This window comes from Callospermophilus lateralis, chromosome 8, assembly GCF_048772815.1.
Source record: "Callospermophilus lateralis isolate mCalLat2 chromosome 8, mCalLat2.hap1, whole genome shotgun sequence".
NCBI lineage: Eukaryota > Metazoa > Chordata > Mammalia > Rodentia > Sciuridae > Callospermophilus > Callospermophilus lateralis.
The window spans coordinates 123,173,917-123,198,502 of NC_135312.1; the positions used below are offsets into that span (position 1 = coordinate 123,173,917).

Consider the following 24,586-nt stretch of genomic DNA (forward strand, 5'->3'; position numbering starts at 1 on the left):
GAGCTTGCAATCTTCCTGCCTTCTGAGCTGCTGGGATTATAAGCATGTGCCACTGTGCCAGCTTATGAAGTGTTTTCTAATTTTATTTCCAGAAAACATGTGAAAGGGTCAGTTCCAAGCAAATCTGTGCATGAAACACCTAGTGAACAATAGGAATGTCACTGGTGGTCCCCAGAGGAGCCTTTTCCAATCTTGGTTGTCACTAGGGGAGATACTGAGTGCTGTGGGCAGATATCAGACTCATTGGATGGCTAGGAAGTTCCCTGTTAAAATGACACTGTCCAAGACAACATGCTGTGCTCCAGGGCCTGAGCCAGTGGCTTAGGATACAGAAGTAAGTTATGGAGACAGGGGAGAGAGAAAGAAAGAGAGAGAGAGAGAGAGAGAGAGAGAGATAGAAGGCTGGAAGGGGAAATAAGTAGTATAAATTGTCAGTAGAGTTAGCCTTTTGTCCAAAAGAGCCCACGAGGAGAGGAGGCTTGCTCTGAAGAGTGTAAGGTAAGCTACAATGATCAAAGAAATATGAAAATGAAATTGATTATTGGGTATAGGCCAGTGACTGAGAGCCCAGAATGGGAGGAGGAACATGAGGATGAGGCCAAGAGGAGGATGCAAGGCAGATTTCAGAGCCCTTGCAGACCTGTTAGACCTCATGCAGAAAGCCTTGGAGAAGAGATAAGGATCATGAGCAAGGGGGCTGGGGATGTGGCTCAAGCGGTAGCGTGCTCACCTGGCATGCGTGCGGCCCGGGTTCGATCCTCAGCACCACATACAAACAAAGATGTTGTGTCCGCAGAAAAGTAAAAAATGAATATTAAAAAATTCTCTCTCTCTCTCTCTCTCTCTCTCTCTTTAAAAAGAAAAAAAAAGGATCACAAGCAAGGCCAATTGCACCGGCTGAGTTGTCATCTGACCTCTGACCTCTTCCCGACTTCTCTTTTCCTTCCTTCTTGGCCTCTGTGCATCTTACTCATGTCTGAGTTGCCATGTGACCTCTGACTCCTCTTCTGGTTTCTCCTTTTCCTTGTCCTTCGCCTCTGTGTATGTTACTCATGCTGGATGTGCTCTGTTCAGAAAGCAATGTACACAAAAATGTCACCAGCTCAGACCATCTAGTCTCCTCCAGAGACTTTGGAGACCACCATATGAGACAAGCTCACTTCTGGTGATTATGGCACAGGCCAGACCTCTCGGATAAAACCAAGGACATTCAGATGGAAGACGCCGAAGCCCTTAGCCATTGCATTCAAACTCAGGCCCACTGCCATCCAAACAGGAGTGACGAGGAGGAAGTTCCTGTGACAGTGAGGCAGTTCCCTCTCCCAGGACTCTGCTTTATTTCACCATTGACTTTGCTTTAGATTATCCTGCACTTCCTAGAGGCAGCACCGTATAAGGTGATTTGTGTCTATGTGACCTCCAGTGACTGCATTGGGACTTCGGAGGGTGGAGAGGGGCAATGGTGGTGACAGAAGATGAGAGCCGTAAAGAACACCAGGTTGAGAGTTAGCAGCCAACTTCTTCCCACCAACAACCTTTCTATTCTGACCTCCCTGCTCACCTCTGTTGGTGCCAAAAGGAGCACACAGGCAAGGCCTGATGGGAGGGTAAAAAGCCAGGCTGATCCAAAAATACACAGGTGCTCTGCGATTCGCTTACCCTGTGTTATGAAGAGAATTGTGCCTCCCTCCCCCAAATTCATGTCAAAGCCATGACCCCAGTGTGACTGTATTTGGAAGCTGGGCCTTTAAGGAGGTAACTGAGGCTAAATGAGGTCAGCAGGTAGGGTCCTAATCCAATAGAGCTGATGGTCTTATAACAAGAGGAAAAACTGTGTGTTGTGGGGCACACTTCAGATCCCAGCAAGTCTGGAGGCTGAGGCTGGAGGATTGCAAGTTTGAGGCCAGCCTCAGTAACTTAGCAACACCCTCTGTCTCAAAATAAAAAATAAAAAGTGTTGGGGATGTAGCTCAGTGGTAAAGTACCCTGGGTTCAATTCCTAGTACTAAGAAGAAAGAAAAGAAAAAAAAGTAGAAGAAAGAGGAGGAAGAAAAGAAGGAGAAGAGGCAACAGGCCTTTCTGTCTCTCCTCTCTTCCCTTTCTCTCCATTTTCCTCTCCCTCTCCCTCTGCCCCTGACTCCCCAAGACCGGCAGAGAGGAAAGGTCTCATGAGGACACAGTAAAACAGTCAGCTATCTGTAAACCAGGATGAGAGGCCACACCAGAAATCAACCTTGCTGGCCCCTTGATCTTGCACTACTGTTCCGAAAGCTCGGTCCTTGTCACCCAGTCCTTGTCACCGATGCCAGTCTAATAACAAGGACACAGTTTGGAGAAAAAGGGAAAAGAAGGTTTATAGCTTTTCTAGCAAAGGAGAAACACATGGGACTCCTGTTCCAGAGACCGTGATTCTGCCCATCAGGGAGAACTGGGGGCTTTTAAAGAGGTGATTCAAAGGCTACATTCCACGTGTTCTCTGTTGGAGTTGAACTCCCTTGTTAATTTGGGAGAGAGTCATTTCTGAGATCTTCTGGTGCCATCCCCAAAGTCAATTCCTTAGTTCCTGTGGTGGGTGTGTGCTCAAGGACAGATAACTCTGCCTACGATGGGGAAGAAAAGTAATCCTGCTTCCCCTGAGATTAGGGAGGTGGCAGGGAGGGGGGGACTTAGGGAGAGGGAGGAAGAGAAAGAAATATATCCATTTTAAAAATAAGCCGCAGTGGCAGAGCAGCAAGGGCTATAGTCAAAGCATAAAGTGGACCACGGTAATGCTTCCAGCCTCCGAAACTGAGAAAATAAATTGCTCAAGCTTCCCACTCTATCATATTACAGTAGACCGGTCTATATACCAAGAGAGCCAAGATGTTGAATGCAACTTCTGCCTTGCAGAATTCATGGAACACAGCTCCCCGCTCAAATAGGCCAGGTTTGTACACAGTTCTTTTTCCTGCAACAAATAAAACAAAACAAAAAAATCCTGTTGTTTTAAATTAATAGTATAGGAAACACACATGGACATAGTGAAGTGTTACAGTAGACATGACTCTGTGAGTTGAATTGTGTCCTCCTCAAATTCATATGTTGAAACCCCAATCCCCAATGTGAAGATATCTGGAGATGGAGTCTTTGGAAAATAATTAAGTGGAAGTAAGGTCCTGAGGGTGGAGCCCTCATGATGCAATTAATGTCTTTACTAAGAAGAGTCATCAGAGTCACCAGAAAGCTGGCTCTTCCTCTCTTGAACATGTGAGGTCACAGTAAGACAGCAGCCATCTGCAAGCCAGCAAGAGAGCCCTGTCCAGGAACCTGACTATGCTGACACTCTTGTCTTGCACTTTCAGCCTCCAGAACTGTGAGAAAATTGATGCCTGTTGATTAAGATACTCAGTCCATGATATTTTGTTATGGCAGCTCTAGCTAACTGAGACACATGAGATCTGAAGAAATTTAACTTCTTTCTCTTACCCCAGCCCCCAACTCCTGTAATCCTTCTTCCCCAGAGGCAACCACTGGAAAATGTTACTATTAACATAATAGAATACAGATTGATTAGATGGGCACGGTGGTAGACACCTGTATCCAAGTGGCTTGGGAGGCTGAGGCAGGAGGATTTGAGTTCAAAGCCAGCCTAAGCAACTTAGTGAGGCCCTAAGCAACTCAGCCAGACTTGTCTGAATAAAATAATTTTTTAAAAGGGCTGGGATGTGGCTCAGTGGTCAAGCCCCCCTGAGTTCAATCTCTGGAACCAAAAAAAAAAAAAAGAATGGATAGAAGATAAATAAGGCCCCCTCATGAATGAGAATGTTCTACATATTCTGGCCAGAACCTTAGCTTTTTAACTCATGAATTTGTCATGTAAACTCATCTCACAGTATACATACAAGAAGAGGGGACTTATATTTAAAAGTTGTGACTTATACCATTATGAACATGTAGCACAATTTCTATAGTCTGTCTTCTGTTGAAAGGATATTTAAACTTGAATTCAAATGTGCTACAATAAAATAGATGTACATTCAATTTTGTCACATATACAAGTGTAAGTAGGATAAAATTTTAGAAATGAGGTACTGACTCAGAATTCTGATTTTTTTAATAGATATTTTGTAGATTGCCAGATTCAGTCATTCTCCCAATGTACAGAGGTATCAGGAAGCAATTTGTTGGCTACACCTCCTCATGATGTCATTATCACCTGACCTAGGGAATACACCTACAGTGCTGTGTCACCAGAAGTCATCTCAATGCTGAGCAAACAGGCTCTTCCTCCAGTGTTACACAGAGCCTTGGGATCCTTTTCCTCTTCCATTCTGCTGCTGCCAGAATTTTAACTCAATTTTTCCTCTTAGTTTCTACCTAGGAATAAGAGAGAAAGAAAATATAGAACTATATTTTATTGTCCTACCCTGGAGAATGTCTTTACATTTCTTTAATTAGCCTGGGAGAGAGGAGGGTTTTTTTGTTTGTTTGGAGAAAACATTCTGGGTCTTCATGGACACTTTGAACAGGGCTGAACCACTTCAAAGGATGACACCAGGTTTGCTTAGGTGAGTCAAAGCTACTTCAGCTTTTATTTTCCTTATTCTCTCAGTGGAGGAGCAACGTAAAAAGAAACTTCCTTCCGCACTTGTAAACTTCACCAAAAGACATTGGAGTGCAATGATTTTCCCAACTCGCACTGGATATTTTTCCTAACACAAGTGGATTCACTGGGGAAGTGAGAAACAAACCCTGACTGGTTCTTTCCAGTGCCATATGATATTTTAAACAATTAGGGATTTGATTTGGGATCCAAAATACAGAGGTGCCTGGGGATTAGTAGTTTTATGAAAATACTTGTACATTCTAGTCCATTGAATAATCCACAGGGGCTTCCTGGGCTTTGGATACTATAGCTGCACATTTCTTATTTTTGCTAAAATTATTTATTGTTTAATTAAATACTATTTGAAATGTCTTTTAGTGGATTTTCTTTATCCTTTGGCTCTCAGCTTACACATCACCTGAGGGAAGTGCTTTGCTGATAACCAGGATTTATGTCAACCCCGCCATCTTCTGGATTGAAGAGCTCCAAATCTTTCTCCTTTTTAACATTTGTTACAAGCTGTCATTTAGACCTAAGTATTATCTGCCAAAGGCCCACATGTTAAAGCTCGGTCCTCAACCTGATGCTACTGGGAGGTGGTGGAATCTTAAGAAGTGAGGCCTAAGCAGAGGTCACTGGGGACACATCCGACAGGGGAATAATGGGATCCCAGCCTCATCCTCTTTCTTTCTTCCTGGTCATGCTTGTCACATGCTTCTGCCATGATGTGCTCCCTTGTTATGTGCCCAAAGGCAACAGGTCAACCAGTCCCAGACTGAAGTCTCACAAACTGTGAGCCAAAATAAAACTTTTCTCTTTATAACTTAATTGTTTCAGGCATTTTGCTACATTGATCGAAAGCTGACTAACATGTCATGGATTGAAGTTTACATGTATTTAATTCATTGATTGATATTTGTGTCCTACCTTCTGTAAACTTTATGAGGGTCCAGATCATGTTTGCTTTTCTTTTTATTCTTGTACCAGGGATTGTATCCAGGGGCTCTTAACCACTGAGCCATATCCCCAGCCCCCCCTTTATATACATATATTTTGTTAGAGACAGGGTCTTGCTGAATTGCTTAGAGCCTAACTAAATTACTGAGGTTGGCTTTTGAAATTTCAATCCTCCTGCCTCAGCCTCCTGAGTTGATGGAATTACAGGTATGCACCACCATGCCAGGCATGTTTGCTATTCTGTAGCAGTGCATTCCCAGCATCTAGCCCAGTACCAGACATTTAATATGCATTCACTAACAATTAGTGGAGTAGTGTGTTAGCTATAAAGAGAGTGCATCAAGTGAATACAAAATCATGAAGGTGGTTTGGGACCCAATGTAAAATTGAGAGGTGAGTTTGGATCATTTCATGAAATCAGCCTGGTATCAAAGGATAAATCAATGCAGGGCTGAAAGCCCCAATCTAGATCCCATTTATACACTTAACTAAATCCATGATTATTTTAAAACAATAGCATCCCCCTGAAGCACCCTTCTCTGACCTACACCAGTGGTCCAAAAGTGTATTCCTTAGATCAATAGCATCAAATCACCCAGAAACTTGTTAGAAATGCACATTTTCAGGCTTCAACTGGCCTACTCAGTCTTAAATTCTGTTGATGATACCTTTCTTCCTGGTCATGCTTGTCACATGCTTCTGCCATGATGTGCTCCCTCTCTTTTAACAAGTTCTTCAGTTGCTTTTTCTTGGTGTAGTGCATGCTAAAATTTGAGAACCACTGACATCCACACAGCTTATCACTCAAATAATGGGAAAGGAAAACCAATTAAAAGACAAGAGTCTTAAGTTTCTTGATGGAAATTGAAATAAAAAATGAAGAAAAGATCTGGAGACCAAATCTACACATGAGTTCTCAGCAGTGTTGAATGGTTTTCAGATAAGGGTACCTTGGAGAGAAGAGCCCCACCATACTTCTCTCCATCCCATTTCAGTGTTGCTCTGCCAGCTCATTTAAAGTCATGCCTGTGTACAAAGCACTTGGAACAAGAACTCAAGGTGGTCTGGGAAAAATTCCACCACTTAATGAAGCTTATTAAGGATTAATTCCGAGACAACTGTAATATAAAGCAACAACAAATAATAATGGGGAAAGTAGCATAATGATTAAGAGTCAGTCTACCTGTGGGCTTCCTGGTTTTACATTTTGACTCTATCACTTTCTGCTTGAGTGTCATGATCAGGTGACTTTGCCTTTGTTACTTGGTTTCATCCCGTGCAACAAGGAGTTCAATAGTGCAATCAATCCCTACCTCATAGAGTTTCTGTAAGGATTAAATAAAATATAAAATAAATGATATGGCTTTGGCACATTGTTAATTTCCAATAAATATTAACCATATAACATACAGAATGTGTGTACATATACCTACACACACACACACACACACACACACACACACACAAATTTTATTGTCCTTAACCTCCTTAGGGTGGGTTGTGACCTTAGGGTTTTTACCTGAAGTTTAAGATTCAACAATAAAAAGGACTTGGGCCTCTTATCCAAAGAAAATCATGTTCCTCAGTGAGAACACTAGTTGACAAACCCTGTCTGGGGCGGCTATAACTGAACAGTACCTCAGATTGGGTGGTTTATAAGCAGTTGCAATTTTCTCTCTGTTCTAGAGGCTGGGAGTCCAAGGTTAGGGGGTGTGGATGGTTGAGTTCTGGTGAGGATCCTCCAGTGGGCTGTAGTTTGCCCACTTCTTATGGTACCCTCACATTGCAGAATGAGAACAAGCTGGCCTCTGGCCTCTTCTTACAAGGGCACTGATCCCAATCAGTGGTCTACCCTCATGACCTCATTACCTCCCAAGGTGTTGTCTCCAAATCCTATCACACTGGGATTAGAAGTTCAACACAGGGGTTCTGGGGAGACACAGACATTCAATGCATTGCACTTACTCCTAACCCACCCAACTCTCTCTTACACACACACACACACACACACACACACACACACCTGCCATCAAGTCGGAGTAGCTGCAACCCATAAGGTATACAGTGTCTGTTGTGAGAGGGCTAACCTAATTGGGAGGGGCAGAGAAGGATACAGAAATTTCTGTTTTCTCCTTTTCCACCCCACATATCATTAGTAGGGAATAAAAATTGCCAGAGAGCTAGAAGGGTTCTGTTGATTGGGAAAAATGGGATTCAAGTCAGAGGACGTGGTGTGCAGACTCTGGGACTGGATAGGGACCCCCAGCTTATTTGGGTGGATCATCAGCAGAACGGGACCAGGTTCTGGTGGAGTGGGTCTTGACCAATAAAGTCTGGTTGCTATTTGAGGGACTTCCATAAGAGGAGGAAGAGTGGTAAGAGGATGAATGGCCCAAAAGACAACTATTTACTCTGAATCCCACACAGAGCAATCCCTCACTATAAGAGGGATATCAATTCCATTAAGTGCTGTGCTTGGAAAAACCACATTTGACAAGGTAAAGCTATAGAAAAAAGCAGGGTGGGGGAAGATCACAAAAATGGCATTAAATATCTGCGTTTTTGACTATAAAACAGTTCTAGAAGGCAGTTTTCAAATCCCATGAGATGCGTGGAACTTGGTCAAGCAGGTGTTGACAGTAGAGACCCTCCCTATGGAGTGAACCGCTGTCCCCACTCTTGAATAAAAGGGCATCTATATTGGCAGCTGTAGGAGACAGTTTACCGCAGAATTGGGGAAGGTGGAAATGTGGAGCCTTTTGCATGGTCCTTTGCTTCCCTTTCAAGTTTCGGTAAGGTGCTGGGGTAACCCCCTGAGCTTTGCATACATCCTCATGATTCTTGTCAGGACCTTGTCACAGTCTACACATATAAGAACGTGGAGCTTAAACCTGTCTTCCTCCTCCAGAGCCCCTTACCTGTCGTGTCATCCTTACAGACCTGATCTTTGGTTTTACTCAGATAAATCCTTGGAATACAGATGCAAAGCCTTGTGGTCTCAAAATAACACTTAGCACAGAAAGAAAAGATGTCCCTTTGTTCATGTGTGCTAATAAACATAGATAGTCATGTGGAGGGACATTCACTCAAAGTGTTATCTCTAATACATATAGGTTCAGAATCTTTTCTTTTTGCTTATCTGTATTTTTAAACTTTTAAAAAAATCAACATGATTTACTTGTGTGAAAAGAATTCAACATCAAGCCAGGCACAGTGAAACGTGTCTGTAATCCCAGCAACTAGGCAGGCTGAGGCAAGAGGATTACAAATTTGAGGCCAGCACTGGCAATTTAATGAGACTCTCTCAAAACACAAAATTAAAAGGGCTGGAGATGTAGCTCAGTGGTAGAGCACCGCTGGGTTAAATGCTCACTACCACAAAACAAACAAATATCTATTAGCTGGAGGTGCATAAATTTGTAATATAGTTCATGTGACTCCCTTAAACACACACACACACACACACACACACACACACACACACACACGCTTCTTATGATATAGTTGGTTACTTGCTCCAGGTTTTAGTGAAATCTATGTATGAACTGGTATTACCATCAAGGGGTCCCACTTCAGCTTACAAATAGACACATAGAGTTGATCTAATAAATTGTAATTTCTGGTAAAGCACTGTTTCACTTAACCACTATCATCTAGAATTCTGTGATCTATTGGCACATCTGAGAAAGATTTTCTCATCTTTTTCAAAATGCATGTTAATTGAGACTTGGTTTTAAAATCCAAGGGCTCTAGGGTAGTAGAGAAGGCTGTAGTCAGTGATATTTATTTTTGTGTTCAATAAGTGCCTTTCCAGTATTTGTTAGGTGGTTGAGGATTGGTTCTGTGTAGGGAGAAAAGAGGAAATTATGTTTTTGAAAGTTTCATTTAAGGACAGAACATCAATCTGACTGAGTCATTCCCGTTAAAAGCAAACTGTAATTTTCATTGAAATAGAAATCAGTGTGATTTAACACATTCCCTTTTTATGGAAGATTACATTTCACAGCCTATAAGAGGGTTGCAAGTGACAAAAAAAGCAAAATCCTCGTCAGTAAGATTTTATGATGAAAATGTCTACTTAGGTCTGTATTTTATAGAAGAAGTAAAAGACATCATTGAGAACCGTATCTTTTGCAAAAGAGAGCTAAGTAGTCAATGCTTAATGAGACTTTCAAGAATCTTGGGACAAAGAAAAATTGGTTTAAAATGTTTTGTTCTACTTTTTTGTTTGTTTTTTCTTTTTTTCTTAATACTGATAAGGGCCACCCAATAGCCCACTCTTCTTATTGCCCTTGGGGAGTTTTTCCTTTGGAGTAGAAAGGGAGGTGGTTTTTTCAATGTATAACTGAAAATTTTCAAAGATTTTAGATCCTCAGATTATATTCTGTTCTATGATTTGTAACCTTATCTGAAAGCTCTGAGAAGACAGAAATCAAGAAATTTATCCCTACAGTTGATACATTCTGTACAGATGATAAGTTTGAGGGTTTATATACAGTTAGTAAATCAGAGGGTTTGGGCGGCAGGTGATATTCTGTGTTGGTATTGCTATTAGATTTTCCTCTTCATTTTTTATCATTTATTCATATGATAAAAATGTTTGGAAGATTTGAAATTTGAGATAGAGATACTGTATTTCTCTCACAGAACACTGTCAGTATAATGAATTAAAAGACAGCTGGGGTTTTCTAATCCTCAAAAGGAAACCACGTAACCTTTTCCTGAATTCTTAGGTGAACCTATGCAGAATTAACCACCGTCTTCCATAAAAATATACTAAATAATGTGTGAATAAAAAGTATTTCATGTTCCAAAGATCAATAAATCTGTTAGTTTTAATCTTCAGAGGGAAAAAAAGACAAAAGCCTTTTATTATATTTATAGGCACTTGCACAATTAGAAAATATATTACCATCTTCTTTGTTGTTGTTGTTGATGTGGGGATTGAACCTACAGGTGCTCTACCATTGAGCTATACCCCAGCCTTTTTCAACTTAGTGAAAAAGTTGCTCACTAAGGTGCTCAGCCTGGCCTGAAACTTGGGATCCTCCTGCCTCAGTTTCCTGGGTAGCTGGGATTACAGGTGTGTGGTCCCACACCAGGTCCAAACTTCTTTTACCTTTAATATTTATATGGTTGGTATTAATATTTCTGTTTTTGTTTTGTTTTTAGGAAATCCTATTGATGATGTTTTTATTTTTGTTGTTTTCTTTTGTTTCGTGTTTGTTTTGTTTTGGACGGGGGAATTGAGCCCAAGAGTACTTAACCACTGAGCCACATTGCCAACCCTCTTTTCAAACTTTTTTTTTTTCTTTTTAGACAGTGTCTTGTAATTTGCTTAGGTCCTCGCTAAGTTGTTGAGTCTGCCTTTGAATTTGCCATCCTCCTGCCTCAGCCTCCTGAGTGGCTGGGATTATAGGCATATGCCACCACACCCAACCTGTGTGTGTTTTCAGTGAAAAAAAGAAAAGGGGCAAGTAAGTCACTGGCAAAGAGCAGAATAACTGTGAAACAATCACACTATACCCTTAAAAGGAAGAAACAGGTGTTTTCTGGTTCTCAGAATCCATAACTATGCACCACATCAAGACCGGGTGCTTTTATGAAGATGGTTGATTGGCTTGTGTAAAACAAGGGCAATTTCAGACGTTTCCCAATTAGCATAGTATTTGAAGGCCAAGTGAAGGAGCACTCTTAGAATAGCTAATTTTATAATAAACATTATTTTTTTGTGAGAGTTTATGAATAATCAATTGCACAAAATACATATTCATACATAACTACCATGGGTTGGTAATCTGACCATAGGGTGGCCAATGGCAGTCTGGGCAACAGCCTGCTCCCTGGTACAAATAGAAAAGCTGAGTCAATTTCCCTTGTGGATTATAGCTAAGAAATCTCTAGAGTCGTGAGTGAATGGAGGAAGTTATAGGTTGGAACCAGAGAGGTTATTCTGGGTCCTGTGTATGTCAAAATTATGGGGGAACAGAAGCAAGGGGTGAGCAAAGAGACCAGCCAATGTGGAAAGACACCAGTGCAAATATGCAGAGATAAGCAGAGGGTCTGGGGGGTTGTAGGGTGAGGAAGAGAAGAAAAAAAAATTCCAGAGCTTCTGGAAGATCCCTGGTTCTAATTTGGTCTATCTAAGACCATGCAATAACTTTTTCTCTTTTTCTTTCTTTTTTTTTAGATCAAGAAATTCAAATAATTAGTTTGGCTAAGAGGAAACAAAAGAAATTATGTCATATTTTTGTAATGCAGGATATATTCAAGCTGGTCTGTGACCCTGTCACTGATTTTAATGGTTTTCTTATTTTCCTCTGGGAAATATTATTCCCCACCCCCCCAACACACTAACCCTTCTGCTACTCCCTTCACCAGGGCAGGCTTATGACTCAGATCCGGCCAATCAGTAGATGAATCTCATCATCCAGAACCTAATGATGGGTGGTGCTGTGAAAGCATTATATAGATACGAACTATTTAATTCATGAGAAAATATGGAAAATCGTGTGGAAAAGGAGGAAGAGTTAAAATTAGGATTTGGGTCAGAATACTCTTCAAAATAACAAAACCCACTTCTAACGCTGCTGCTATTTAATTACCCAAGTTTCCATAGTCAATTCCTTTCTCTCTTTTGGGTTTCAATTTCTTTGCATGTAACAAAGGTATTCTTTGCTCCCTTTGTTACATACAAGGGTAACATCAGTCTATACTCAGGCCTTTTCCTCCCTAAACACAGAAACCTAACTAAAGTTTAGGAATTCGGTAGTGATATACACACCTGCTTCTAGGGCACTAACAGACTCATGGGTGCTCAACCTGGGAAAATAATTATCTTCACCCTCATTGGACCTGCAGGAGATAATTGTGAAGCAGACAAAGTGTTTCCTTTCCCTGACCTGTGAGTTAAAATTTTTATTCCATCACTCTTTTCCAATTATTACAATGTGCCCTTTTTAACCCAGTTAATCTGAAAATGAAATCTCCACTAATATCCTGCTTCATTCCCTACCCCACCCCAGAAACTCCTGTCTCCTTCCTTCCCTACCTCCCTCCCTTTCTCTCTTTCTTCCTTCCTGGAACACAGATGCATTGACAGAGTTCATCTGTCCAAAGTGATTCCAACATGGGGAAAAAATTATGTTTCATTCATTTTTTAAAAATTACCAGAGCAGCACAGAATTCAAAAGTGGAGTGATTGTATGAATGGGTGCGTGGTGGTACTGTTACAGGTCAGAGTGATTTTGAGGAATCTCTTCCCTCCTATCATATACAGAAGGATGGTTCTGGCTGTAATATGTTCCAGCCACTTAAAGCTGGAAAAACCAAGTGGTGGCTTCTTATCATCAATTAGCTCTACTACTTGCAGAGCTGACTTTGTGGTGACTGGTTGATCTTGTTTTTCCAGCTGGTTTAACAACTGGACCCTCTATGAAGGACTCTATATCAGATATCAAAGCTACTTTACTGCAAAGCCTTGGATCTTTGAAACAATATTATTCTTTGCTACCCCAATTGGCCACCTTTCTCCTACTTCACTAGACAGGAAAAATTCCAAATAGCTTACTAGAGCCATCACCCTTCTAGGTTGGACAAGCATTTTTTTTTTTAATGTTCATTGCTAAAATATTATTTTCCAACAGAAAACCTGGGGGTGGGGTGAGGAGGAATGGACTTCTCCCTGAATTATTAGCACTTTGTTAGTCTGCTTAGTGAATTCTCTCTGCTGCAACTGAAACCAAATTTCTGATTGACCACTCCTGGGCCTGCTGGGACATGGCATAGTTAATAATACAGCACTCTGTAAAATCCCTAGTCTATTCTGGGAGAACCAGGTTAGGAAGGAGTAGGCACTGCACTTGGTGTGGAGGGAGTGTGGGCAGACATAAGAAAGTATCCAAGACTCTGATATTTCCAAGAGTGGGTAAATCCCACGAAGGCAAGGTAGTGGGTTTATTGGGAAAGGAGTGAGAATTAGAAGGAAACACACCACTGTGGACAGCATGAATGTGGGTGAGAACTGCCAAAGACAAATGACAACTCTCATAAGTTTGCCTCAGTTGGATAAACAGTAAGCAATAAACCAACTAACTGCTCAAGGGTCAGGCCATCAAAACCCTATGTGGATTGATTTGGGGAAGGAGAGTGGGAGATTTCAAGGAGAACCCCCCACCCCCAACACAATGAGATTATTTACCCTTAACCCTACTAGGCATCTGCTGAGTGCTTTTCTTTTTTCAGGTGGTTCAAAACCATCCTTGGGTTTAAAACTAGTGAGAACGAATTGAACAGTTAAAATACTCATCTATTTCACGGAGGAACAGGTTAGATTAATTAGGTTCTCCTGAGTCGTTTCTAGTTCAGGCATATTTGATGTCTTTGTTTTCCTAAAAAAAAAAAGGCACATTTTAATAAATGAACCATGGCAGGATGGTACACGCAAGTCACCATCAACTGCTGGTAATTCCTCTGATTTTTTGCAGTGTCCTTCTACTACAAGTTATTGCAATTTATTATAATGGCAACCCTGATTTCCCAGAAAATATGTTCTAATTCTTCCAAGACACTGGAAAATAACAAGGATTTTAAAATTTTCTTTTTTTGCTTTCGGTGTCCAATCTGGTTTTCCAGGCAAATTTTTGTAAATTTGTTTTGGTTTTTCTTGTTAGTTTTATGCTTTTATCTTCACAAAGGCAAGATTTTGGTATGTTTTGTTCACTTTTCATCCCCAGGGCCTAGAGTATGATAAGCATTCAATAATTATATAATAAATAAAACGAATAAATGATTGACCAAATGCAGGAATTGTACAAGTAAGTTGTACCTTGGTAACCAATTTATTTAAAAACACAAAAAGCCTAAGCTAAATTTACATGTTGGAGCCAGGATAGAGGTTTGGATGTCAAGCCACAAGTTTAAGCAATGTAAGGACCCTTCAAACGACAGAATTAAAGCATTTGGTAATGATTTTTTAAATGCTAGTTATATAATGTGAAAGAATATCTAGAAGCATTTCAAAAATATTGTTGTAAAGATATGTTAATACATGTGTCTCAGTAGTAATCTTATTGTGTTTTTTTTTTTTTTTTTTTTTCAGATTTGTGAGTGAAGGCATTGTGCTGTGACTGAAAGTGCCAAATGACATTTTGAGTCTGTTAAATAGTGAAGGTGCCAAATGCCTGGAGGTCTAGTATCTCCTTTGAGCAGAAAATCTGCCAGTGTGGTCATGCACAGGAGGCCTTCCAATCCTGTCAGCGCTCAGGGTAGGGACCTGTGGGGGCTACCCAGAACAGGAGCTGGGTACACCCCCTTAGCCTTCAGTAATGGGGGTGGGAACTGGGATTGCAAGCAGCCAGAGGCAGGTGGGCTTCACCTTCGCCTGGCAAGGAAGTGCAGCTCTGGTGTCCCACAGTGGGACTGGGCTACATCCCCCCCCTGCCCCCCCCTTTGCTGTTACACAATCCCTTCCTTATTTGGGTGGAATTTTCTTCTGAATGTCTTTTCCCTAAATACAAACAGGGGTTCTGGGTGTGGTCGCTCTCTTGCCTCCTGCCTCCCTTGTTCCCCTTGCCCTCCAGCATGGGAGCTGAGGTCTGAGAGCCATCCTTGAACTCCCCAAAAGGTATTTCTGTGTTTATGTGGTCCTTTAGTTGCCAATCCAATCCACATGGAGTGACCCTGACTCCATCTCCTTCACGGGAAGTGGGTAGTAGTGCACTCACTGACTGGCAGCCTCAGAGGAGTGGAGGGGATCCTCCAGCCAATTGACAGATTCGCCCTTACAAGTCCGAGCTGCTTAAGCAAACTTTTGAAGTCCACTGTGTCTTAGTCCACAGTGCTGTTGTAATGTCGTACCTGAGCCAGAGTAACTTCTACAGCACATACATTTATTTCTCATAGTTCCCAAGGCTGAGAAATTCATGATAAACTTGGCCACCCCTGGTAAGGGCCTTCTTGCCTTGTTCTCATATGGCAAAGGCTGGAGGGTAAACTAGCCTAAAGCTGCTGAGCTGGAACTTCTATAAGGGCCTTAATCCTATTCCTGAGGGTGGAGCCCTCATGGCCTAATCACCTCTTAAAGGCTCCACTTCTTAATACTATCCCATGGTAACACCTGAATTTGGGAGGTGACACATTCAAACCCTAGCAAAGCAAGAATGTCTCATTTGAATGCTTTGCTCTTTGGGAAAGGGGGAAGTTCCTAGGATTGTCAGACATCTTCAGCAACGCAGAGTCTAGCAAACGCTGATCATCAGGGAAGGGAGGTCTATTTAGATGAACTACCAGATCTGCCCAAACCAGAAGTCATCAGATAAGCAGGTGGATGGGCTGTGATCACCATCAAAGACTCCATATGTGCGGGAAAGTGAAACTGTCTAGGGATATAAAGCCTGGTTCTTGTGCCTCTGGCTTCACTTTCTTAAAACATTTAATCCATCTATTAAACGTGGATAAATCTCTGAATTTCGCCATGCCGGGTCCTCGAAGCTCCAAAAAAGCCTAATATAGGAACAGCTGTGGTGTGAATTAGTTAGTCTAAGCTTTTGGGCTGCTTCCAACTTCGCAATTGCTCATGCCCTACAGGTCAAGGAAAGAAGTGATGTAATGCACTTAGCTGGGCCGCTTTAATTACAATGGAATGGAGAGGGGGAGGGGTCACAGGCGGGGACAAGTTTGGCGCGTGACTTGCCCTAGGGATGCAGGAAACAAAAACATCGACAACCATTGGTTGCGTCCACTTCCGACCCTCGGATCTAGCTGCACGTCTGGAACCTTGAAACACACATTTCCTGGGAAGAGGGTGGCGCTATCCTCACTGTCAACCTGAAACACAAACAGCGCACACACGCTCACAGAGGCTGGCAGCGTCCTCCCTGCTGGGATGGGCGTGGGGCTCAGTGCTTGGCACAAGGTCCCCAGAAGGCTCCTGCGAAGCCAGCTAAGGCTGCTGGGCTCGGCGCGCAGAGTCCGAGGAGGATCTGCGCCTGTGAAAACTGGTGTCTCCCGGGTTCGCTCCAACTGAGCCGCGCTGTCGTCATTCATTCGCAGTGTCCGGAGCGTCCTTCCAGAGGAAGCTGGGCTGGCCGCTGGTGCAAGTGGCCCTGAGAAGGAGAGTTAACGCGCGGCGCCCTCGGGAGCTCTGAGCAGCTAGAGACCCAGGCGGCCCGGAGCCGGAGCCGGAGCTGCCGGAGCAGCCGCGCCCCAGCCGGGCTCGGCCCTGACCGCGGGGACGATCCACTCGCGTCGCCCGCAGCCCTGCCGCCGCCGAGCGGGATCCTGGGACCAAGCCACACCACTTCCTCCTCCTCCCGCTCTCCATCCTCCTCCCGCTCCTCCCGCCGCGGTGGGCCGGAGCCGGGCTGCGGAGCGGCGGGCCTGGGCGTCTGCGGCCGCGGGCGCGCGGGGGGCGGCGGCGCCAAGAGGAGGATGCTGCTCGCAGCACCCGGGTCCTCGCGGTCCTCCCGGGCCGCCCGCGGGGGTTTCGTTGTGGCCCTGGCGCCGCGGGCCGCCCCCTGGTGAAGTCGCTGGTGCCAGCCTCACCTAGCCGGCGGGCGGGCGCGCGTGTGGCCGGGAGTACGCGCCCGTGCGCGCCAGTGTGCAGGACCCGACCCGCGGCCCCTTTGTGCGTCCGCCGTCGGCGGCTGGGACCATGTGGGTGAACCCCGAGGAGGTGCTGCTGGCCAACGCGCTGTGGATCACGGAGAGGGCCAACCCGTACTTCATCCTGCAGCGGAGGAAGGGGCACGCCGGCGACGGAGGCGGCGGTGGCGGACTGGCCGGTAAGGACCTCGGCCGCTCCCTGCGGGAGGGAGACCGCGGGCACTGCGGCCCCGCCCGCGGCTCAGGGCTGCGGGCCCCGGGGACGCCGCCCGGTCCCCCGGGTCGGCCCCCCGCCCCGCCAGGGTGTGTGGAAGGCGTCGGGAGTCGGGATTCTCAGACTGGGCGAGGGGTGCTGCCTTTCTGGCCCTGTCAGGCAATGGGGTCTTCGCGTGCTGAGCGCCCCCTTAGTGGGTGATGTTGATGAGAACTAGGATGAGTGAGTCTGGGGCGGGGGAGCCTCATCCCTTATGAATTGAATACGTTATTCCTTCCCCCTCCCTCCTTTAAAAAACATCGCTTTACAGATAGAAAAGAGAGATGGAATGGTTAATTTTTACTTCACTGTCTTTACTGGCAATAGCAGGATCAGGTATAAAAACGCTCTTTTGTTTTCAGGGAAACAATCAGTAAGGAGCTGATGTGGTCATTTCCTATATTAGTTATGACCAAACAGAATGAATAAGGAAAAAGAAATTCCTTTGTTGCACCTAATTAGGCATTAAAAAAAGCGAGTGATCTAGTTCTTTTGTAAAAAGAATTGGCAGTACTACCGCATTTTAGCTAAATGCTATTATTACCTCAGCCACTTCTTCTCTAACCCCCTCACAAGGTATTACTAATGTAACTAACGGAAGCCATGCCATTTTCAGGATTATAGTATCAATCAGACCCATATCCCAAGTAGTGCCATATCAGAAAGATCTTCCTTTATAAACTAAGTAGCACATGGCGGGAGGTTACAAATAATCTTGAACTCATACTGGAGAAATTGATCCTTCCCTTCCCCTCGTTAGAGTGAACAGAACTGGAATGCTTTTTACAGTGAAAAAGTTAGCAGAAGATACACAAGTTTAACTAGGAAAGAGGCTACAGAAGAAATGACCTATGACCTCTTTAGGCTGGAGACTATTTCACTCTTTTCAGAGTTTGCCTGCTAGGTAAATTGCTTTCACAATGTCCTGCTATAAAATTAAAAAAAAAAAAAATCTTGATATGGTATGTATTTTATTGTGAATATATTTATAAACTGGATTTCTCAAGATTAAAATTCAGGAGTCATGTGGTACAGTATATGCTGGCATATGTTTGAAAGATTTGCTAGTACATCTGATGGCTGATAAGCAATCTGATTTTTTTGCACTTTTCAACTAAAAGAAAATCTGTAACACTCTAGTGCCATTATGGAAATTCTGACTGGTGAATTGGAATCAGAATTTTCCAATTCATTTTGTAGGCGTTATCTGAGTATAAACTTTAGTGTGTAACTTGCATATCTAATACTGGGATCAGCCTAGATAGCCCTTCTTTAAACTCCAGACAGCAATGTGGATAGTTTATCATAATAACAAAGAACATATCCAATTGGTTAACTCTCTTTGACTAATATCCACTAAATATTTATTTTCCCCAGTCATTTGCAACAGGATATGAACACTTCAGGGATGTAGAGCCTTCTTTTTCTACTTAAGGTGTTTATTGTGTTCCTACTGATACTTAGAGTTGTAACTCATTACAGTCTACTGTAGTGACCCATTTCTCATTTTGTCCACTTAGAGTCTTGTCATTGATGACTTATTTTAGATAGATGAGTTTTTTTAAATTAGAAACTCAAAACTATTGCACTTATTTCTGAAATAATTGAAATTATCTTCCTGAGTACAAATATTCCTGCCAACAAAAGCTTATTTTCAGTCAACAGAGGTAAAATGTTTGGTCTGATAGATTATGATCATGTTCAAATGTAGTAGTGACATTTTAGAAATTGTGGTATATAGTTTTTTGGTTTTTTTGTTTTTTTTTTTTGGTACCAGGGATTGAACCCAGGGGCACTCAACCACTGAGCCACATACCCAACCCGTTTTATCTTTTATTTTGAGACAGGGTCTTGCTAAGTTGATTAGGGCCTTTGCTTAGTTGCAGAGACTGGCTTTGAACTTGATCCTCCTTCCTCAGCTTCCCTAGTCACTGGGATTATAGGTCTGGGCCACCGTGACCAGCTTATGATGTATATAGTATGTTGTAACTCTAGTGTGAATTCATTTATTCGTTCATTAACTTACTAAATAATTTACAGGTTTTTTGGGGGGGCAATTTCTGAAGTGTCAGTGTCATGAAACTCACAGTCTAAAAGATAGATGCTGAAGAAATCATCACATAAATTAATATAAAATTACTGCTCTGTGGGGTCCCAGCAAAAACAAAACAAACCAACAAACAAAAACCAGAACTCAGTCTAGTTCAGATGGAGAGTTTAGTGAAGGGCAATTTAGAGAGATGGAGGCTAGTTTATCAGAATCAGTGAAAGGCTTAGTGGTGGGAAGCTGTTATCACCTCAGGCCTGAAAAACAAGAGGCAGGGATGATGTTACTAGAGTCCATTAATGCTGGAGTCCAGGGAGGAGGAGCTTGAGCCCAGAAGAAGGAGTCAGCCCTGCAAACAGACCACAGCCGGAGGGGTGGATGGGCCCTGACTGCTTTTCCCCCACACTCCCAGTTTCTGCTGTTACTTTTGCAAGCAGAGCCCATTAGAAGCCAGATGGACAGGGCACCCTAGTGATGGGGTCTCCTTCAGGATTGATTTCCTCTCCTAGGGATGGACCTGGGAGGTGGGGGGGGGGGCGGACAACTAAAAATGACCAGTGCAGATGTCACAAGGAGAGGAACGTGATGGGGATGGAGGTGGGGGCAAAGGAACAATTCCCTGAATAAGTGACTTTTGAGCTGAGAGCTGAAGAAGAAAGAGAGAGGCCTGTGAGGAGAGGAGGAATGAGAAAGAGTTGGGTATCAATTGTTGGAGATTTTCTGGAAGATCTCAGCACTTTTACATAAGGTGCATTATCCGACCAAGGTAACAGTGTCCATCAGGAAACGGATGATGACAGATACGTGAGGAAGCTGTCCAGTGTGAACTGGCATGGGTGGTCACTATAGTGCTCAGTAAGATGTTAGCACAGGAAATGTACAAAAGAATGAGCCAAAGTAAGAATGCTGCCAATTTTTTAAAAATCAAGCAATTCTGTTCTCCGTTCTAGCAATGTGCATAGGTATTGATGTTATGGAGCCTTCTGTCCTATGTGGACTTTTTTATTTAACCTTTTAACTGAGATTTCACATGCATACTGAAAAGTGCACAAAATATGATGTAGAGTGCTGTAATTTATCACAAGGTAAATATATTGCAGCCAACACTAGGATTTAAGAAAACTAGAATATCGCCAATGACCCAGAAGCCCCCCATCACCACTCTCACCCACCCTAAAGGTGAACATTTCCTGATGTTCTTGGCAAACACTTCCTTGTGGTTTTTTTGACAGTGAACATATCCCTAAAAACAATATGTTGGGCTTGCCTTTTTTTTTTTTTTTTTTTTTTTGAGAAAGGAATAAAATGAAATCATAGATTTGTGCTTGGACCTTTCTGCTCAGCATTGTTGGTGATACTCATAAATGTTGTGGCCTGTGTTTAGAGTTTGTTCACTTTTCTCTGCTGTATGGAAAACTGTGACACGATATTGTACGATTTATGAATCCCCAGTTTATTTGCTGTGTTGTTGGTGAACCTTTGGGTGGTCCCTTTGGGGGCATTATGGACGATGTGGCTCTGGTCACTTTTGTGCATGTTTCATGGTACCTGTGGCTGGACGTTTCTTTTTGGTTCATATCCAGAAGAGGAATTGCTAGATTAAAGGATGCATGTAGTGTTAGCTTTAGTAAATAATCCCAAACTATTTCTAAAGTAGTTGTACTCCCACCAGCAGCATCTGGGAGTTTCCCTGGCTCCATATCTTTGACAACATTGTCAGTTTTCATGATTTTAGCCATTATGTTGGTTTTGTATGAATATCATACTGTGAGGTTACTTTGTTTTTTTTTCTGACTGATGAATTTGAGCTCCTTTTCTTTTGTTTATTGGCCATTTGAAATATTTTGTGACATTATTGTTTAAGTCTCTTGCTCATTTTCAACTGGATTATTTATATTTTTCTTATTAAATTGTAGGATTTAAAAAAATATTCTAGATATGAACCCCTTGTTGTTTAAATGTGTGGCAGGCTCTTCCTTCTCTTGCACATCTATTCAGGTTTTTAAAATTTTAACATCCAAATCCTTTATAGGTTTTGTTTCCTTTATGTTACTGTTTTATTGTATCCTGAGTGTTCAGTAAGTCTTTTCTTTCTCTGTTATATATTCATTTATATTATTTTCTAGAAGGTTTACAGCTTTGTTTCCCAAGTTTATATTTAATATTTTCTGGGAATTAATTTTCGCATGTTGTATGAGGCAGGAGTCAAGTTGTATTTAAACACATTTTTTTTTTAAGTGAGCTTCCATTTGATCCTGTGTATCCCTGTCATAAATCAAGTATCCAAATGTGTATGGCCTGTTTGGGGCTTTCTGTTTCTTTTGTTTGTTGTATATGTTCTTGCACCAGTATCACACTGTAGTTTTGTAACATAAGGTTATGTTTAGTAGATAAAGTTCTCTTGTTCTTTGTTCTTGGATATTCTTTGACTTTTACATTGATATAATATTTTTAAATCATCTTATTAAGTTCCACTAAAACAAATCAACATCAATAACAAAAGCTTAAACTATTGGGATTTTGATTGAGATTACATTGTCTATAAACAAATTTTATAAAAATGGTCACCTTTTTAATATCAGGTCTTCCAGTCCATGAAAATGGTATACTGCTCTATTTATGTAGCTCCTTGAAAAAGTCTCTCAATAAGGACCGGGGTTTCAGTCAGTGATAGAGCACTTGCCTTGGATGTGAAGGCCCTTTTCAGAACCTCAAAGAAATAAAAACCTTTCAATAATATTTCATAGTTTTTCTGTGTAGAAGTTGTAGCATATTACTAGATTTATTCCTAGGTGTTTGGCATTTTTTTTCATTAGTTGAATATTGTGTCTTTTTAAAAACTTAATTTTATAATTCTTTTTTTTTTTGCTAGAATATAGAAATAAACAGTAGTTGTTTTTTATATTGACCTCACATCCAGGATGTCACTAACTTAGGAAATGAATTTTTGTGATTTATCTGTAGATTCTTTAGTATTTTCTAAATACAAAACTACATCATCTGATAATATTGGTAGTTTTATTTCCTACCTTTATGCTTTTTAAGAATTTTCTTTGCCTTCATATGCTAGGTACAATTGTGAATTGATGTGTTTATTGTACATATCCTTGCCCATTTCTGGGTCTTAGAAGAAAGACTTTGAATGTATTTTCATTAAGTATGATAATTTTTGTAGATATTTTTCATTTTAAGGGTATTCCTATCCCTAGGTGGCTAAGAATTTTTGATTATATGGATCCTGATTTTTTTTCAAATGTTTTTCTGTGTTTATTGAGGTGTAATTTTTCTGCTTACATGATGTTGACTTTTTAACTGATTTTCAAGTGTTTAACCAGACTTACATATGTAGAATATCCCAGCTTGACTATATTTTTTATGTTCAGTATCATTTTCTAACCCTTTATTTATAACTTCTGTGTTTTTTTAGATTGGCCTGAAGTTTTTCTTTTTAATAACATCTTGTCAAATTCTAACACCAGGGTCATATTGGCCTTAAGAGTGTACATTCTGTTCTGTTTTCTGGAAGGGTCTCTGTGGTATCAGTGTTATTTCATCCTACTGTGTTTGGCAGAACTCATCAGTGAGGCAGTCTGACCTTGAAGTTTCCTTTGTGAGAATATTTTAAATCCTGGATTCTATTTTTTGAATAGTACAGCAAAATTTAAAAAACTGAAATACCTTTCATTGACTCTTAATTATAAGTCATATATTTGTAGGATTTATCCTTTCATCTAGATTTTCAAATATATTAACATAAATTTGTCAATCATATCCTCATATTTTAAATGTCTGTGGAATGTACAGGAATGCCACCTTTTTGTTTCTGATATTGGTTATTTGAACCTTCCCTTTCTTAATTGTTCTTTAAGGAATTTATAAATTTTATGTCTTTTAAACAATCAGCTTCTGGATATGTCTGCCTTTACTGTTGTATATTTCATTAATTTCTGTTCTTATCTTTATTATTTCTTTTTAATATTTTCTTTATATATAAATTTCTGGTTTTTTTATCCACATCTTGAATTATGATACTTTGGGGTGGGGGGTGTAGCTCAGCAGTGTAGTACTTGCCTAAATTGTGTGAAGCTTTGGGTTCAGTGCCCATCACCAAACCAAACCAAACAGAACCAAACCAAACAATAAAGTGCTTAGTTAATTGATCATCAGCCTTATTTTCACATGCATTTTAGAACTGTGCATTTCTGTCTAAACATGACTTTATCTGCATTCCACAACTAAATTTTGATGAGTAGCTTGATGATCATTGCACTCAAAATAGTTTCTATTTTCCATTTTATTTTCTCTTTCTTTTTTTTTTAAATCTTAAGTTATTTAGATACATTTTTCTTGATTTTCAAACATGTTGATTAGAAACCATAGTCCTGTCTTATATGATTTCAGTGCTCTGAAATTTATTGACTTGTTTTGTGCCCTGCTTGTGGTTAATGTTTTGTAATGTTAACATGTTCTGCTTGAGAAAAACACGTATATTGTAATTGCTGGTTAAATGATTTATTTATATTCATTTGATCAAGATGAGAGCTTATAATCAAGTAGTTCATATCTTAACTAATTTTTTAATCTTTTGGTTCTGCACTTATAGAAGTTATATTTAATTCTTCAATTATACCTATGGTTTTGACTATTCTTAGTGTTAAGTTTTTGTTTCATATGGTTTGAGGCTGAGGTATTAGGTGTATATATACTTATAATTGTAACATATAATTTCATAATAATAAAATTGGGCATTTTATTATTATGAGCTATTTATCCATGTTCCCAGAGTTGCTTAACACGTCATTATTATAGTTATAAAGGATTGATTTGTTTTCAGTGTTTGGTATGTTTTCTATACTTTTACTTTCATCCTTTATGCACCCTATTTTTGGATGTGTCTTATAAATAGTTGTTTGTTTCCTTAATTCCTTTTGAACATATTTGCCTGTTAATAGGATAGTCATTGTATATGTGACTTGGATTTTCACCTATTTTATTAATTGGTTTCTTATAACATTTTAATTCTTACATCTTTTTGACTCAAAAATGTGTAATTACTGCTGTTCTTAAAGCCTGTGTTCAGTTAGATTTTCACACATTTACAATTTTTGTTGTACTTTCTTCTTCCATCTTTGATCTTTTT

At 41.1% G+C, this 24,586-nt stretch overlaps 1 protein-coding gene across 1 annotated transcript in view; it reads left to right on the forward strand.

Annotated features, from left to right (window-relative positions):
- The first annotated feature begins 16,979 nt into the window (after nt 1–16,979).
- The window catches only part of Tbc1d9 (TBC1 domain family member 9), a 109,951-nt gene continuing 102,344 nt past the window's right edge, over nt 16,980–24,586 (forward strand). Inside the window, exon 1 of the mRNA XM_076864543.2 lies at nt 16,980–17,325. Within this exon, the coding sequence (XP_076720658.1) occupies nt 17,196–17,325 (130 nt within the window). The 5' untranslated portion in view covers nt 16,980–17,195. The remainder of the gene's footprint in view (nt 17,326–24,586) is intronic.